The 15,132-nt window shown below is 40.2% G+C and overlaps 1 protein-coding gene across 1 annotated transcript; it reads left to right on the forward strand.

The window, feature by feature from the left end:
- The first annotated feature begins 4,477 nt into the window (after positions 1-4,477).
- Positions 4,478-14,183, forward strand: RBM22 (RNA binding motif protein 22). The gene is made up of 11 exons (XM_017677476.3): positions 4,478-4,677; positions 5,110-5,163; positions 6,154-6,183; positions 6,798-6,930; positions 7,979-8,079; positions 8,187-8,359; positions 9,709-9,909; positions 10,798-10,962; positions 11,653-11,741; positions 11,942-12,073; positions 13,093-14,183. Exons 1-11 carry the CDS (start codon positions 4,624-4,626, stop codon positions 13,221-13,223), a joined length of 1,263 nt encoding a protein of 420 aa, XP_017532965.1. The 5' UTR covers positions 4,478-4,623; the 3' UTR covers positions 13,224-14,183.
- The last annotated feature ends 949 nt before the right edge of the window (positions 14,184-15,132 follow it).

The raw sequence follows: 15,132 nt of genomic DNA on the forward strand, positions 1-15,132 counted from the left end.
CTGCTGACTGGAAGCCTCACCAGTAACAAACAGTTGATTAACATGTATTTTGCATGTTACATTTATTATACGTACTGTATTTTTATAATAAGCTAGAGAAAATATTTTTTCAAATTATTGCAAATAACCCCCAGATTTTTCCAATATATCTATTGAAAAAGATTTGCATATAAGTGGACCTGTGCGGTCCCAACTTGTTTTTGTTCAAGTTCCTCTGTATAGGTAGATGTTACTTGAGTTCCTTATAAACATTTTCAGATCCATTACATAAATGTTAAGTTGTTAGGTCTCTACCAGCCTTACTCCTGAGTCGTTGCTCCCAAAGATACCCTTTCAAATACACAAAATGGCCCAGATTTGACAAGTGAGCCATTCATCCACCTTCATCTGTACTCAGTTAATGTAACTCTCCCCCATTACTGTAGATGAATTGTTTATAATAACCTGTCTAAAGCCAACCCCACCACTTAATGCAGTAATCCCATTCTCTTACCTATTCAAGAACATCAGCACATCTTACCCCCTGTCTTCTGCATCATTTCCATCAGCATGTTAGGATTCCTCCCATCTTAAACTGAGCTCACACCCCTCCTCAGCTAACCCTTCATTTCTTTACACCCTGTCCAACAAAACTCCTAACTAAACCTTCTAGTTCCTCTCCTCCCGTTTCTCACCAGAACCCATTCCACTTAGGCTGCTACCCCACCATATCACTAAAATTGCTCTTGTCAAGGTCACCAACAATCCACATCATTAAATACATGGTTGGTTCTCAGTCCTTATCCACTTAAATCTTTCAGTAGCATCTAACGGTTGATCTCTCCCTTCTCAAAAGACTTCCTTCACTTGGTTTCCAGAATATAATGCTTCTGGTTTTCCTTCTAACTTACTGGCAACTTTTCTCCTGTATTTTTTGCTAGTTGTTTCCTGAACCTCCCCAACCTTAGAGTGTACCAGGGTTCATTCACTATTCTTCTCTCTGCTCTTAGTGATCTCATCCAGTTTTCAGGCCATCTCCCAAATTTACATACCAAGTCTAGAATAGAGTCTGAAAGTTTAAAACCACAGTCTGGATATTCTCTCACCACATCTGCCTCTCCTGCATTCATGCCTCACTAAATGGCAGCTGTACCCTTTGCAACAAAAACTGTGATGTCACCCTTGACTTCTCTTACATGCCCCATCCAGTAAGTCAGCAAATCCTGTCAGCTTTGTCTTCAGACTGACCATGTTACACCCTCTCCAACATTACTATACTGGCCATATCACCATCTATATAGACCTCTGGTTTATTGTACAGTGGCATCCAAACTGGTCTTGAAACCACCCTAGTGCCTATTCCAACCCTTTAGCCAGTTTTCAGTACAGCAGCCAGTGATTACGCCATGTAACCCTTATGTTTCTTTGCTTAAAAGAGTGCAACAAATACAGAGCCCTTAAAATAGTTTATGAAGTCCTACATGACCTGAAACCCACCCCCACCTCCAACCCCTTGAATTCATCTCCTTCCCTGTGCTAAATCCACCCCAGCACAGGAGTCTGCTCTTCCTGAATCACCAAGGCAGGCAGCCTCTCAGCCTTTGCCCTGGCTGTTGCCTCTGCGGAAAGCTCTTCTCCCAGATACCTGGGTAACTCACACTCTTGTCACAGACCTTTGCTCAAATAGTTCTTGAGTGACACTCCCTGACCACCCTACCACCTTATATAATGATGTGAAGTGCCCTCCCCTACACACATTGCCTGTCCCCTTTTGCTTTTTTTCAAAGCACTAAACAACATCCAATATACTATATACTCTGTTTATTTTCTGACTCAAACTCCACAGTGCAGACATTTTTTGTCTTTTTTTAAATTGCTGTATCTACAGAGCCTAGAACAGAGTATGGCAAATAGTAGTATCCAATATTTGTTTAATATCCTTTTCCTTATTTATATAGCTGTTGATCTTTTATCTTTTTTTAAAATACATGTCTCTTTGTCATAAGCCAAATACCTTTCTTGCCATGACTTTCTTGTTCTGGTGTTTTCCCTACCTGGAATACTCTCTCTCTCTCTCTCTCAATTTTAATCCATAGCACTGTACCTCCCCAGGACTTGTCATAGCTGAAGACATTATCAGATGGGTGAATAGAAATTATCCAAAATGAAATCCCCCCCGAAAAGAGTGAAAACGTGAGAGTATTCAGGATCTAGTACAATATCAAATGGTCTATGTAATTGGAGTTCCAGATGGAGAGAAACTGGGCAGAATATATAGAGAGATGATAGATCTAAGATTTTCAAAATATAATGAAAGATGGCAAATTGCTAATTCAGGAAGCTCATAAACCCAAGCTCTTTCTCATACAAGAATATAATATATGCTTACCATATGATCAAGTAATCCCAGTCCTCGGTATTCACAAATAAAAACGTATGTCCACACAACCTGCATGTGAATGCGTATGACTTTATATTCACCAATATCTGAAACAACTCAAATGTCCATCAGTTGGCAAATGGATTTTTTTTAACACTCTGGTACATCCATACAAATGGAATCTCAGCAATAAAAGGGAGCGACTTACTGATACATGTAACAATATGTTTGAATCTCAAATACAATATGCTTAGAAAACAAGTCAGACCCAAAATGCTATATAGAATTCCATAAGGCAAAACTATGGACAGAACACAGATCAGTGGTTGCTACAGACTGACTGTGGGGAGAAGTGGATTGACCTAGGGATAAGGGAAATTTTGGGATGATGGAAGTATTCTGTATTTGTGGTGAATGTATGTAAAAAGTCCTAACTACAACTAAAGGGTAAATTTTACTGTATATGAATTACACTTGAAACCTTATTTTTAAAAAGTAAGGTGACATTTTTATATAAGTGTATTACGTAGTTTGAAGATTGGGTATGTCAAAAATTACGAAAGTGGTACCAGAAAGCTTGAAATGTGTAAAATAGTGGCAGAGCGGGTGAGTTGTCCCCAAAACGATATAATGCATTTGTTGACTCACATGACCCTTTTTATTTCAGAAGTTGAAAAAACAGTACTATTGTCTTTCATTTGTGGGTCCACCATTTATTAGCTTCATGACCTGAAACAAGTTACTTAACCTCTCTAAACCTCAGTGTCCTCTTCTGTAAAAGAGGGACATTCATACTTGCTTAGAGGGTAGTGGTAGCCAGATAACATACAGGTCACCCAACTAAATTTAACTTTCAGGTAAAAGAGCCATTTTTTGGTATAAATATATTTCAGACATTTATACTAAAATATGGCTCATTGTTTATCTGAAACTCAAATTTAACTAGACTTCCTGTGCTTTTGCTTGCTAAATCTGGCAATCCTACAGAGGGGTTATTGTGAGAATTAAGTAAGACACTGCACGACAAGACATTCGCCCAGCGTTTGGCATAGAGTAAGCGCTTGGTGAGAGTTACTGCGGTTTTAATCCTAGCTCCTCATTCAATACTTGTTCCTTTATTCTTTCACTGAATTTTTTTTTTATGAGCAGTGAGAAGCCTTTATTTAAGGCATAGTATACACTCGAAGAAAGAGGGGTGCGGGCAACCTCAGAGAGGAGGTGCACCTTGAGGCTTAGGATTCTCTCAAGGGTTTCAAGAATGGGACAAAAGGCGGGGCGGAAGGGGGATGGTAGGTTTGACATGCGGTCTCCTGATGTCTATCTCCTGTGAGAGACATTATGTCACCATCCATCATCTGTCCTCTAGATATTCTGTAAGATAAACTTAGCACAAGGAATTTCTTGATCCTGTTCTTCTCCAAGGTAGTGGTTACCGTCAAGCCCTGGGGACATACCATTTAGGTCTGCTTGCAGGCCTTAAGAGTCGATTATTGGCTGATTACTATAAAATGTTAGGAATCTTATCTTCTCTCTGGTGTTTAAAGTGGAATCTTAGCCTTAAGACGGAGTCCCTCCTGCTCTTACTATACTGTTTCTGTCTTGGCATTTTTCATCATAAGCAGAAAAAATAAATCATGACGCTTGTCCCATGTCCCTGCCCTACCTCAAAGGGAACATTATGCAGCAAAGACACACTGATTCCAGCAACAATGTAGTTAAATCTCACATAATGTTGAGAGAAAGAAGTCAGACTCCAAAGTGTACATGCTGTATGCTTTCATTTACATTACATTCAGAAATACATAAAAATAGTTTGTAGTGCTGGAAGCCAGGATACCAGTTAGTTACTCTGGGAATACCGACAAGCAAGGGTCACAAGGGAGCTTTTGGATGCCGAGCTGTCCCATCTCTTGATCTTACCGCTGATTACATAAAGTTGTTCATATACGAAATACACTCACCCTGTATACTTAAGATTTGTCTTTCAGTATATTTTTAAATATAAAGTCAACTGTACTTGTGGCTCTCCATCCCAGGTAGGTACAAACTCGAAGAAAACACCGAGCTGCAAAATACCACGACTCCAACTGTTAGGCAGAACTTCCAAAAGGGCGACGTCACGACGCGCAAGGCCCCGCCCCATGGACGCCCAAGACGCGTAAATAAGACGTCGACGGGCCGGGAGCTAGCCTCGGGGACTGACGGGATTGTGGCGGTCCTGTCTCCGAACTCGGAAGCTACCGCCGCCTCAGGACGCTCTCAAGATGGCGACATCCTTGGGTTCCAACACTTACAACAGGCAGAACTGGGAGGATGCGGTGAGTGTGCTTGCCGGGGGAGAACGGAAAGAGGCGGCGAGGCCGGGCCTGCTGCAAGCGGCCAGGGCAGTGTCTGCGGCGTGGCCAAGAGAACGGGATGGATCCTGTGCCGCGGCCTAGCCCGACTAGAGCGGGAGGCTGGAGGGCGCCCTGCTGCAGGCTTGGAGGGAGGGGGCTTAGCCAGGGGCCGTGACCGGCCCTTTCCATCCCTGCCCCTCCACTCTTTTCGATCTGGTCTTTTCTCCCGCCGTCTGCCGGAAGTGCAGACAGCGCCCCCTCCCGTGACCGGACCATGCTGGACCTCGGGTCCTTGCTCTGCCCTGTTCCCCACCCTCGCTCCTCGCCCCTCACCACCCCTGGGCCCCACGAGTGTGGCTAGGATGGCAGGGTCTTCAGAGCCTGGCCCTCAACCACATTTACCATTTTCACCAGGACTTCCCCATTCTGTGCCAGACGTGTCTTGGAGAAAACCCATATATCCGAATGGTGAGTGATCCTTGTGAAATGAGAGTTATTCATTTTCTGTCACTGTTGTGGTACTTGCACACTTTCTGTGAAGTGGTTCTCTTAGTCAAGCAGAAGGAATGATGCTTCTTTATTGACCCAAAGAGTGGAATGGTTTACAAACGACTGCCATGCTTGTTTTCTCACTTTGTAACTGTGACAGTCCTCTGATGTCGGAATCATAGTAACAGTTAATATTTGTTGAGCATTTAGTAATAGATCTATTAACCAGAGGCTGAGAGAGTTTATGTTTTTTATACAGCAAGTAAGGAGTAGAGCCTGGAATTAAATTCATATACTCTGACCCCAGGGAACTCAGCCAGTTAGGAAGAGAACCAGGACTAGAAACTAGGTTTCCTGACCCTTAATCAAATTCCTTCTGGCCATTGCCCTTGAAGTTTTTTAGTGTAAGGTACCACCTATTCTTAAAAGTAAGGGTAGTTTAGTGGCAATTAACATTTAATAGTTAGGTTAGGGTTGCATTGTTGTCACCAATATCAGAGGTATTTCATATGTTGATAGATTCAAGACATTTGAATAGCTTAGGGAAACAGCGTATACTACATGTAGGATATCAGCCCAGGATGAACGTATGGTAGTTAATTTCTGACTGAACTTTGTGAAATGGGCTGGCCATGGCTGCATCCTCCCTGATTTGTGGACTGTGGAAACTTACTAATTTTAATTCTTGGGAGAGAACTTGGGAGTCAGAAGTGAACCCAAGAATTGTGGCTATGGAAGGACACATGTACTGATTTTAGATCCATAAAAGTCTTTAAGAGATTATAACTTCTGGTGGGTAGTTAGAAAATATATCTCCCTCCCCACCTGCCAAAAAAGGTATTAACACCCTCTTCCCTCCTTTTTAGAAGGCCAGGGGTCTCCAGACACATTTCTTGGGTGGTATTTAGGAGCAGACATCTGGTCTTCTCTTTCTGTAACCCCAGTTCTTTTCCATTTTTTGTATTTCAGACCAAAGAAAAGTATGGGAAGGAATGCAAAGTAAGTGTGTCTGTTACAGTAATGGTTTCATTTTCCTTTTGTGTACCAAATCAGCCTTCACCTTGCTTGCTCTGAGGTCCTCCAGTAAAAGTCAGTGCTGCACAACTTTCAATATCATGGATATATTCACTGGCTCTTAACCGTTTAGTGTGGGAGGTAAAAAAAAAAAATGAGCCCTTTAATGTAGGGGTTGTTAACTAGGTGTCTGTGGATGGACTCTGAACCCCCTGAGATCCCAAGTGTTGTATGGCTCTACTCATGAGCATTTTAGCTGAGGGGGAAGGTCACAGCTGTCATAAGATTCTCAAAGGAGTATGTAGTACTCCCCACTCCCCCTCCCAGATTATTAGTGGCAGTTACCTCTAGGGTGAGGAAGAATTTGATTATAGGGTATTTCATTTCTGTACTATGTGAATTTTCTAGCTACTTGAGAAGGGTGTTGTAAATGTCATTGAAATATCAGATGGCATTTGGACTAAATGATTGATTGCTAATGTCTCTTCTGAACCCTAAATTCAAAAATCCTTTCTTTGAAACCCCCAGTGTTGAGTCTCCTGTATTGATTGCCCAGGTCAGGACCATTAACACTCTCTGGCTCTTATTTTGTGTTAAAGATCTGTGCCAGACCATTCACAGTGTTTCGCTGGTGCCCTGGAGTCCGAATGCGTTTCAAGAAAACTGAAGTGTGCCAAACCTGCAGTAAATTGAAGAATGTCTGTCAGACCTGCCTTTTGGACCTAGAGTATGGTACGTCTGCTCTGTCCAGTAGATGAGAAAGCATACAAGGCAGGTGCCCTAGACTACACACCAGTTGTTTTGTCTCCTATTTGTCACCTTATTGCTGGCTCTGACACCACTTTGGAATGTCTGCTGTGGTCTGCTTTTCCTAGTAAGAGGAGGACCATGCATACTAGGTTGCTCTAGAGTCCTCCTGAACAACAGTAGGAACTTAAGGAAAAGCTGGACATTAATCAGAAAGGGTTTAAACTTCTTTCATGTACCAGGTAGCCAAGGTGAGGCAAAGGCATTGTTCCTATAATAGGCAGTTTATTTGCCTTGGGCTTCATTCTAGATCTGCACTTTTTCCCGCAGTCCCTACCAGAAGCTTATAAACTAATTGTGCTTTTTTAATCTTAACTGTTGTTGTTAGGACTGATGTATTGCTATTTTTAGAGTAACTGCTTTGGGAGTGATTTTCTTTTTTTTTTTTTACTGCAGGTGACTTTTTGTTTATGAGAAAAATGTTTTTCAACAAGAGTTTCCACTGTACAATATAAGGGGAAAGGAAAGTAAGAGTTTATGAATGTTAAGTTCAGAAAGTTACTCTGCTAATCAGAGTTCTGGTCACATATTATTTAATACTATTTATGTGTTTGTTAAGGAGTTGTTCTGGCTCTGGAATACAGTGACCCCTATGTGGCTATGACTATCCAGAAGATAAATAAAACCACTTTGTACATTTATTTTAAATAAATCAAGTTATAATAAAAGCTAGATGCATTATTAATTTACAGGTCAAATCTGACTATAACCAAAGTTTGTTTATCTAGAAGATTTTCTAAAACACTCATTTCGTCAAATTTCATGACAGCTCAGGAATTAGGGCAATTTCTTAGAATGCTCTGTGGTAGTATTTGCCTGATAGTGCTGAAGAGTTTGAATAAAAATGTAGGAAAGCCTCTGGTACCAAGTAAGAAAGTGAAGAAAAGAAAGACGATATTTTATTCTGTGTGCATATTCAGTATGGATATGTTTTAAAACATACCTGTTTTTTTTCTCCTTTCCTTGGTACCAGGCCTGCCCATCCAGGTTCGCGATGCAGGATTGTCTTTTAAGGATGACATGCCAAAGTCAGATGTCAACAAAGAGTACTACACACAGAATATGGAAAGAGAGGTAATGCTGCCACTTTCTTGGTATAGTCTTATATTTGATTTTTTAAAATCCTAGTGGATTGCCACCATCTATATAATTTGTCTTCTGAATTTGTCATTCTGGTGTAGATTTCTAACTCAGATGGAACACGGCCGGTTGGCATGCTGGGGAAAGCCACATCCACCAGTGACATGTTGCTCAAGCTGGCCCGGACCACACCCTACTACAAAAGGAATCGACCCCACATTTGCTCCTTTTGGGTAAAAGGAGAATGTAAGAGAGGAGAGGAGTGTCCATACAGGCAAGAGCTGAACTGCATTTTCAGTATTTGCTTTCAGATTAGTCGCCTGAAAATTGAGAGATACTAACTTATACTGCTTCTGCTTTAAAATCTAAAAGTTCATACAATTTGAGTAGTATATCTCATCTCTTAAGACCATTTAGAAGAGCTGGATTAAATTGTTGTTTTTACTTAGACATTTTACTTAAAATTGAACATTAGGAAACTAAATTGCTGTGCTATATACTGTAGATGTTGGCCCTAAAAGTGTCTACCTGAGATATGTCTTCACTGTGATGATAACTAGCCTGAATTTCAATGTATAGTTGAAGTCAAATTAAGGCCAGGCATCTAAAGGGTGTGGGAGTATGTTTCAGTCGAGGTTGCTCAGTATCTGAGTCACTTCTTAACTTGGGGTTGGTTAACCCCATGTCCACCAAAAAAACTATCTATGCCTTTTTTAGGGCTGGGTCCATAGCTTTAATCAGATACTCAGAGAAATGCAAGACCTTAGATACATTAAGAACTATTGACCTAGAGAGGGATAGCAATGTTTTGGTTACATTTTGTTTTGGGGTGGATTGTCACTTCTCTGTAGAGAAACTCTGCCACCCTAGATGGCCATTTAAATGGCTTCTAGGAGGCTGACAAGTCCTTGTATAATACAGTAAGTTACTTCGTATTAGCTCTGTTTCGGTAATTATGTCTTGGTATAGTAATGGATTTTAGTTCAAAAACATTTCAGGGTATGTAATTTGGGACTTAGGTAGCTAATGTTGGGTGACACCTGTGAGATTTTTTTCCTTTGTTTCACTTTTATGCATTGCTCTTTTTTGTTCTTTTTATTTTTTATTGAACTATAGTTGATACACAATATTATATTGGTTGCAGTTGTTTAACAGTGATTTGACAACTACATACATTACCAAATTCCCCATTAAGTGTAATTACCATCTGTTATTGTACAAAGATACTACCATGTTATTGGCTGTATTTCCTATGCTGTACTTTTATCCCCAAGATTGATTTATTTTATTATCAGAAGTCTGTGCCTCTTTATTCCCAGCAAATATTTCACCCACCCTCCCTTCTCCCTCCCACATGGTGACCTCCAGTCTGTTCTCTGTGTTTGTAAGTTAGTTCATTTGTTTTTTAGATTCTACATACAATGAAATCATATGGCATTTCTTTCTCTGTCTTAATTTCACTGAGCATAATACCCTCTAGGTCCATCCAGGCTGTTGCAAATGGCAAGATTTTATTCTTTTTTATGACTGAGTAATATTCCATTATGTTTATGTACCACATCTTCTTTATCTATTCATCTACTGATGAACACTTAGGTTACTCTGTTCTTTCTTGAACCATAGACATGAGAAGCCTACAGATCCAGATGACCCTCTTGCTGATCAGAACATTAAAGACCGATATTATGGCATCAATGACCCTGTGGCAGATAAACTTCTAAAGCGGGCATCGACAATGCCTCGTCTGGACCCGCCAGAGGACAAGACTATCACCACACTGTATGTTGGTGGTCTGGGTGATACCATTACTGAGACAGATCTAAGGTTTGTGGATATAATTTTATGAGCTCTTTTTGCCTTTACCCTGGAATCATTTTTTTGACAAAAACACAAGAAAGCATGGTAATTCTGCACAAAGTATGTTTTCCTTTAGCTATTCTATGGTTAGTATCATGCTTACTAGAATTCTTATAGAATTGTCTTTATTGATATCCAGAGTAGTAATGTTCATCTCCTTGCATATGGTATTAACTACATGAGATTCTATTTGATCTAATAGCCATTAGAATTTATAACGATGGCACATTTCCATGTATGATTATTTAGGGGAGGGAGAGCTTTGCATCCTAAAAATCTTTTGGTTTATGTTGGTTTTTTAAAGAGATAAGTATTTGGCAAATTTGTATTATTCTTGGTTTGTATTTTGCTTAGCTAGATGAGATATCTGAACAGGTAGCGATGCAGTTATCTCTTCCAAAGAGATTAAGTGGAGAAGAAACTCCTATAAGTGTAAACCTGCCTGTGGTAACCTTTCTCCATTAAACCCTAAGTGAACTAGGCAGTGCCTAGAGTTGGCAGGCTTTCTCCTTCCTCTTCTCCTCCTCCTCTTCTTTTTTACAACTTTAAAAAAATTGCTTTAAACATTCTTGGCTCATGGGCCATGGGAACTGTTGCCAACCCCTTATCTAGGGTTTAGGGTCCTTAAAACCCTGAGATGTTGATAGACCTTTATTTGCTCATTCCTTTTCTCTCTCAGTACATAGCACCTACAGTAGGGCAAGGTGTTGGGGGATCTAGCTGTAGGTAGGTAGGCAGATAACCGTGGAGCCACCTGCCTTGTAGTGAGTTAGTGAAAGAGTTTAATAATCTATTTTAACCTCTTAGGAATGTGTATGTTGTTAACTGTCATTTTCTCTGCCTTTATCACTTCAGAAATCATTTTTACCAGTTTGGTGAGATCCGGACAATTACCGTTGTGCAAAGACAACAGTGTGCTTTTATCCAGTTTGCCACAAGGCAAGCTGCAGAAGTGGCTGCAGAAAAGTCCTTTAATAAGTTGATTGTCAATGGCCGCAGACTCAATGTGAAATGGGGAAGGTGAGAATTAGACTATTTAAAGATACCTTTGTTGAGATTTTCAAAAAGCTGTTTATTATCTGGGGGCTAGTAAGCTTTTGGTGAATAAGCTTAAATCAATAGGTTGTTAAATAGAATTTCTCATTCTTCAACACATCTTTCCTATGTATGTGGGAGGATCCTGCTCTGGAAATGTATTCAGGGTTTTAGTGTAGTACTCTCCTTTGAAGGTTCATGTTTTTTTGTAACAAGCTGTTACAGGCCATACAATGCTCAGGCATGAAAGGTGTATTTGAGAGTTTATAAATTAACTAGACCTCGATTCTATTCTGTACAGGCTGATTGTCCAGTGGAGAATAGCAGCTAGTTTAAGTTAGAGATGACTGCATAAAAGAGGCACAGGTAAAATGCCCTGAAAGTTCAAAGGTGGGGTATGTTTCCAGCTTAGCACCAGGGAGGAGGTTGCTAATAGCAGCTGTGATCCTCATGGAGTGTTTCCTGTGTTCTTAGTAAGCACAGTGAGAAACACATATAGGTTGCCTTTTCAAAACCTTTGCTCTTATCTATTCTGCATTGTGGCATTTACGGGAAAAGAGTTTGCTGAAGAGGAGGCAGAAAATAAAGGAGCTCCATTTGGCTAAGAAACATGAGAAGCAGGGAAGTGAGAGAAGATGGGACAGAGTGCTGATGTCATTTGTGTGTGTCTCTCAGGTCCCAAGCAGCCAGAGGAAAAGAAAAAGAGAAGGATGGAACCACAGACTCTGGAATCAAGCTAGAGCCCGTTCCAGGGCTGCCAGGAGGTGAGTGCAGACTTTGTGCCTACCTAGTAGCTTACTAACTTCAGACACTCACATTGCCCTGATGTTCCTTGGATGCTAGAAGAAGCCCGGGTCTCTGGCTCCTGCAGCAGCTCTGTTCTCCCAGCAGGAACCCCCAGGATTTAAAGGTGATAGAAACAACATTCATACCCCCTAACTGTTGGCTGTTTTCTCTTCTCCAGCTCTTCCTCCTCCTCCTGCGGCAGAAGAAGAAGCCTCTGCCAACTACTTCAACCTACCCCCAAGTGGTCCTCCAGCTGTGGTCAACATTGCCCTGCCACCTCCCCCTGGTATTGCCCCGCCCCCACCCCCAGGTAACTTCCATCCTTCTTCTCAGTTAATAGCCCAGAAAAATCTTTGTGAAAGTCCTGTCTTCACATCTACCCTCATGTCTAACAGTCTAAATCCTTTGAGTTTGCCCCATAGAACTGTACGGGCAAACATGATTTGTTAGTATTCCTGATATTTTGTTTTTCTCTGACCTGCCAAGGAGGGGAAAGTCACCAACCAGTGTTCTAAAGATCTGGGTATATGTATAATCAGAACTGAAGTCACTGCTTATGGTGATCTCTCACCAGTTTGTTCCCTGTTCTAAAACTAAAGCCTAACTGACACCCTAGAGCACCATTGCTTAAAGTGTATGCTGTGGACACTTGACATTTCACAGGGCACTTATTACCTGTTTGCAGCAAGGTAAGGAGCTTATGCCAGAATGTAAATTCATTAAGAAAGTCTTGTTATAAAAATTTGTTAGATGAGCTAAACAGTGTACTTGGTCATGTTATTAAGTTACATTTTGGCTCAAACTGTGATCTTGTTGGCCAGTGATAAATAGTTTGAGTACTAGCACTTTGTATAGTGCTGCTCTAGAAAACGTCAGTGATGGTGTGAATAGTGATTCACAAGTAGCCAGTTCTGTGGCAGAGTTCCCATACTCTTGAACCGAGTCCTGATTTTTGAACACCCTCCATTCAAGTATAAAGCATTGAGGTTAATGATGACAGGGTCTTGCCATCAGCCTGATATCTTCCTCACCTCACATATCATGATGGAAACCTGTCTAGTAGGACTGTCATGTTTGATAGATGGCAGAGGCTCAGGTGGCATATTAGCAGACTCCTTCTGTGTCCTGTGGAATTTTCTTTAACCTAGACTGAGGGGGAATGTTTCTAAAACCAAGGAAGTAAAACAGATAGACATTCCTAAGCAAGTCTTGTGAACTGGCATTTTCTGATGCCCCTTGTCAGTTTGATTTATGTGTAGGTGGTTTTGACCTTAGAAAGATTTCAAGGGATCTGTAAGCCTAATATTTGTCCTCCTCTCCTGTCTACAGGTTTTGGGCCACACATGTTCCACCCAATGGGACCACCCCCTCCTTTCATGAGGGCTCCAGGACCAATCCACTATCCTTCTCAGGACCCTCAGAGGATGGGAGCTCATGCTGGGAAACACAGCAGCCCCTAGCACATTATTACCACTATGGGGCTCTGTAGAAGATGGGGCGCTTAAAGATCCCAGTAAATGAATCTTGGAATAAATATATTTTTCCTTCCTTTGTAGTTTCCATGGTAGCTGAATGTGTTCAGATGTAGGCAGTCAGAACAATAGCCATGCTTTCCTACATGTATTCAAAGGATTGATGGACCTCAAATTAGCTGCCATTAACACATCTGGTTACTACTTTAACATTACTAGTAAAACTCAATGCCTACTTCCCTTCTATGGGGAACAAGCAACTGGGTGAATTGGAATGTCCAGTGGAGTTACCATCCCAATTTTATGTTCATTTTGTATCTTTTTTGGGGGGAAAAATTGACCTACAGTAAAGATCTTTTGACCATTTTTTGTTCATTGGGTATTTTCCTTTTTATCACCTAAGAAAAGATGACAAGTACTAATCATTGTAGTGGCATGAGTGTGATTTAACACTTCTGAAGTCACAGCCTCAGAAAGACAAGTAGAAACCAGCACCCATTTACAGCCCAGATCTTTTCTGGCCTTTGCTCATTTATTACTAAAGGAGTCTGGCTGATAGTTTCTTCCCTACACTACCAAAAAAAGACAAAATAAAAATTACCTTTTGTTCCTATCAATCGGATGGAAACCAATGTGATGGATCTGTGTATCACTGAAGAAAACGTGTCCGTGATGAATTATTTTAGAACTTCTTGTAAAAACACTTTAACTGTGAAAAGACAAGCATTGGAGTGTTTGAATAGAAGACTTGTGACCTACAGCTGCAACTTTGATCTTCAGCATTCACCTACGTGTGTCTTCAGCGTCTCATTTTAATTCCCTGCTTCTGGGCAAGGGACTGTTTGGTCTTAGAATGTTTGGACGTAACTGAATTGTAGATGGTAAAAATAATTTGACGTTGTGTTGTGTTTTTGTTTTTGAAAAATTAAAACGGGTCAATTTTCCAAATGTTGTCATAGGCTTATTTCTCTTGATAAGTCTAGCAAAGGGTTTGTCTATTTTGTTTATTTTCTCAAAGAACCAGCTCTTGATTTCATTGATTTATTAATTTCATTAATTTCTGTTTTATTCTTCTCTGTTTTATTTCTGCTCTGATCTTTACTATGTCCCTCCTACTAACTTTGGGTTTCATTTGTTCTTTTTCTAGTTTCTTTGTGAGTTTAGACTGTTAGTTTTGGATTGTTCTTGTATTACTATGTACTTCTGTTGTAAGCTTATTTCTAGAATTGTTTTCTTTGTCCTTTAATAGCTGAACTTGAGGTAAGTGGAAATTAGAAAGAAGTTATATATAAATGTAAGTTTTTGCCTTATAGACTATTGATTGTTATCTCTGTATTCATTCTATGATGGTAAAAAGACCCAGGCCTTTTTAATACATCTGTCAAAGGTTAGTTGTGTGGTTGAAATAATGTAACACAGAGAAGGCACACAGCACAGAGTCTGCCTTGTGGTGGTTGATGAACGGTAGCTTTAAAAAGTGATCCTCATATACAAGTCATTCAAAAGGAAACAGGCAAAATATATCTACAAATTCATTTTTCCTGTAGCCAATTCAATGTCATGTTTATCTAAAATACTTAGGGAGGAACATACCACATAGAAACACCATTTTTTAGCTCTTTCTGGAGAATGTTTTCCTCTACAAGCTTACTTCTTTTTTTCTTGAAAGATTTACAAATTAAAATAGAAGCTCTTATAAAATTAGATTTAATTTCTAGGACTATCAAATGTGAAACAGTGTAAGATACTTCCAAGTATTTTGACACCATTTTTGGTGGAGTGTTTTTTACTTCTTTGGCCTACTTGTGAATAACATGTAAATCATGCAGTGTATTATTAATTGCCAAACTCAATTACTGAAATATATACATATATAATATGTAAATAATTTGACTTG

The sequence above is a fragment of the Manis javanica genome, chromosome 1 (genome assembly GCF_040802235.1).
Source record: "Manis javanica isolate MJ-LG chromosome 1, MJ_LKY, whole genome shotgun sequence".
Lineage (NCBI taxonomy): Eukaryota > Metazoa > Chordata > Mammalia > Pholidota > Manidae > Manis > Manis javanica.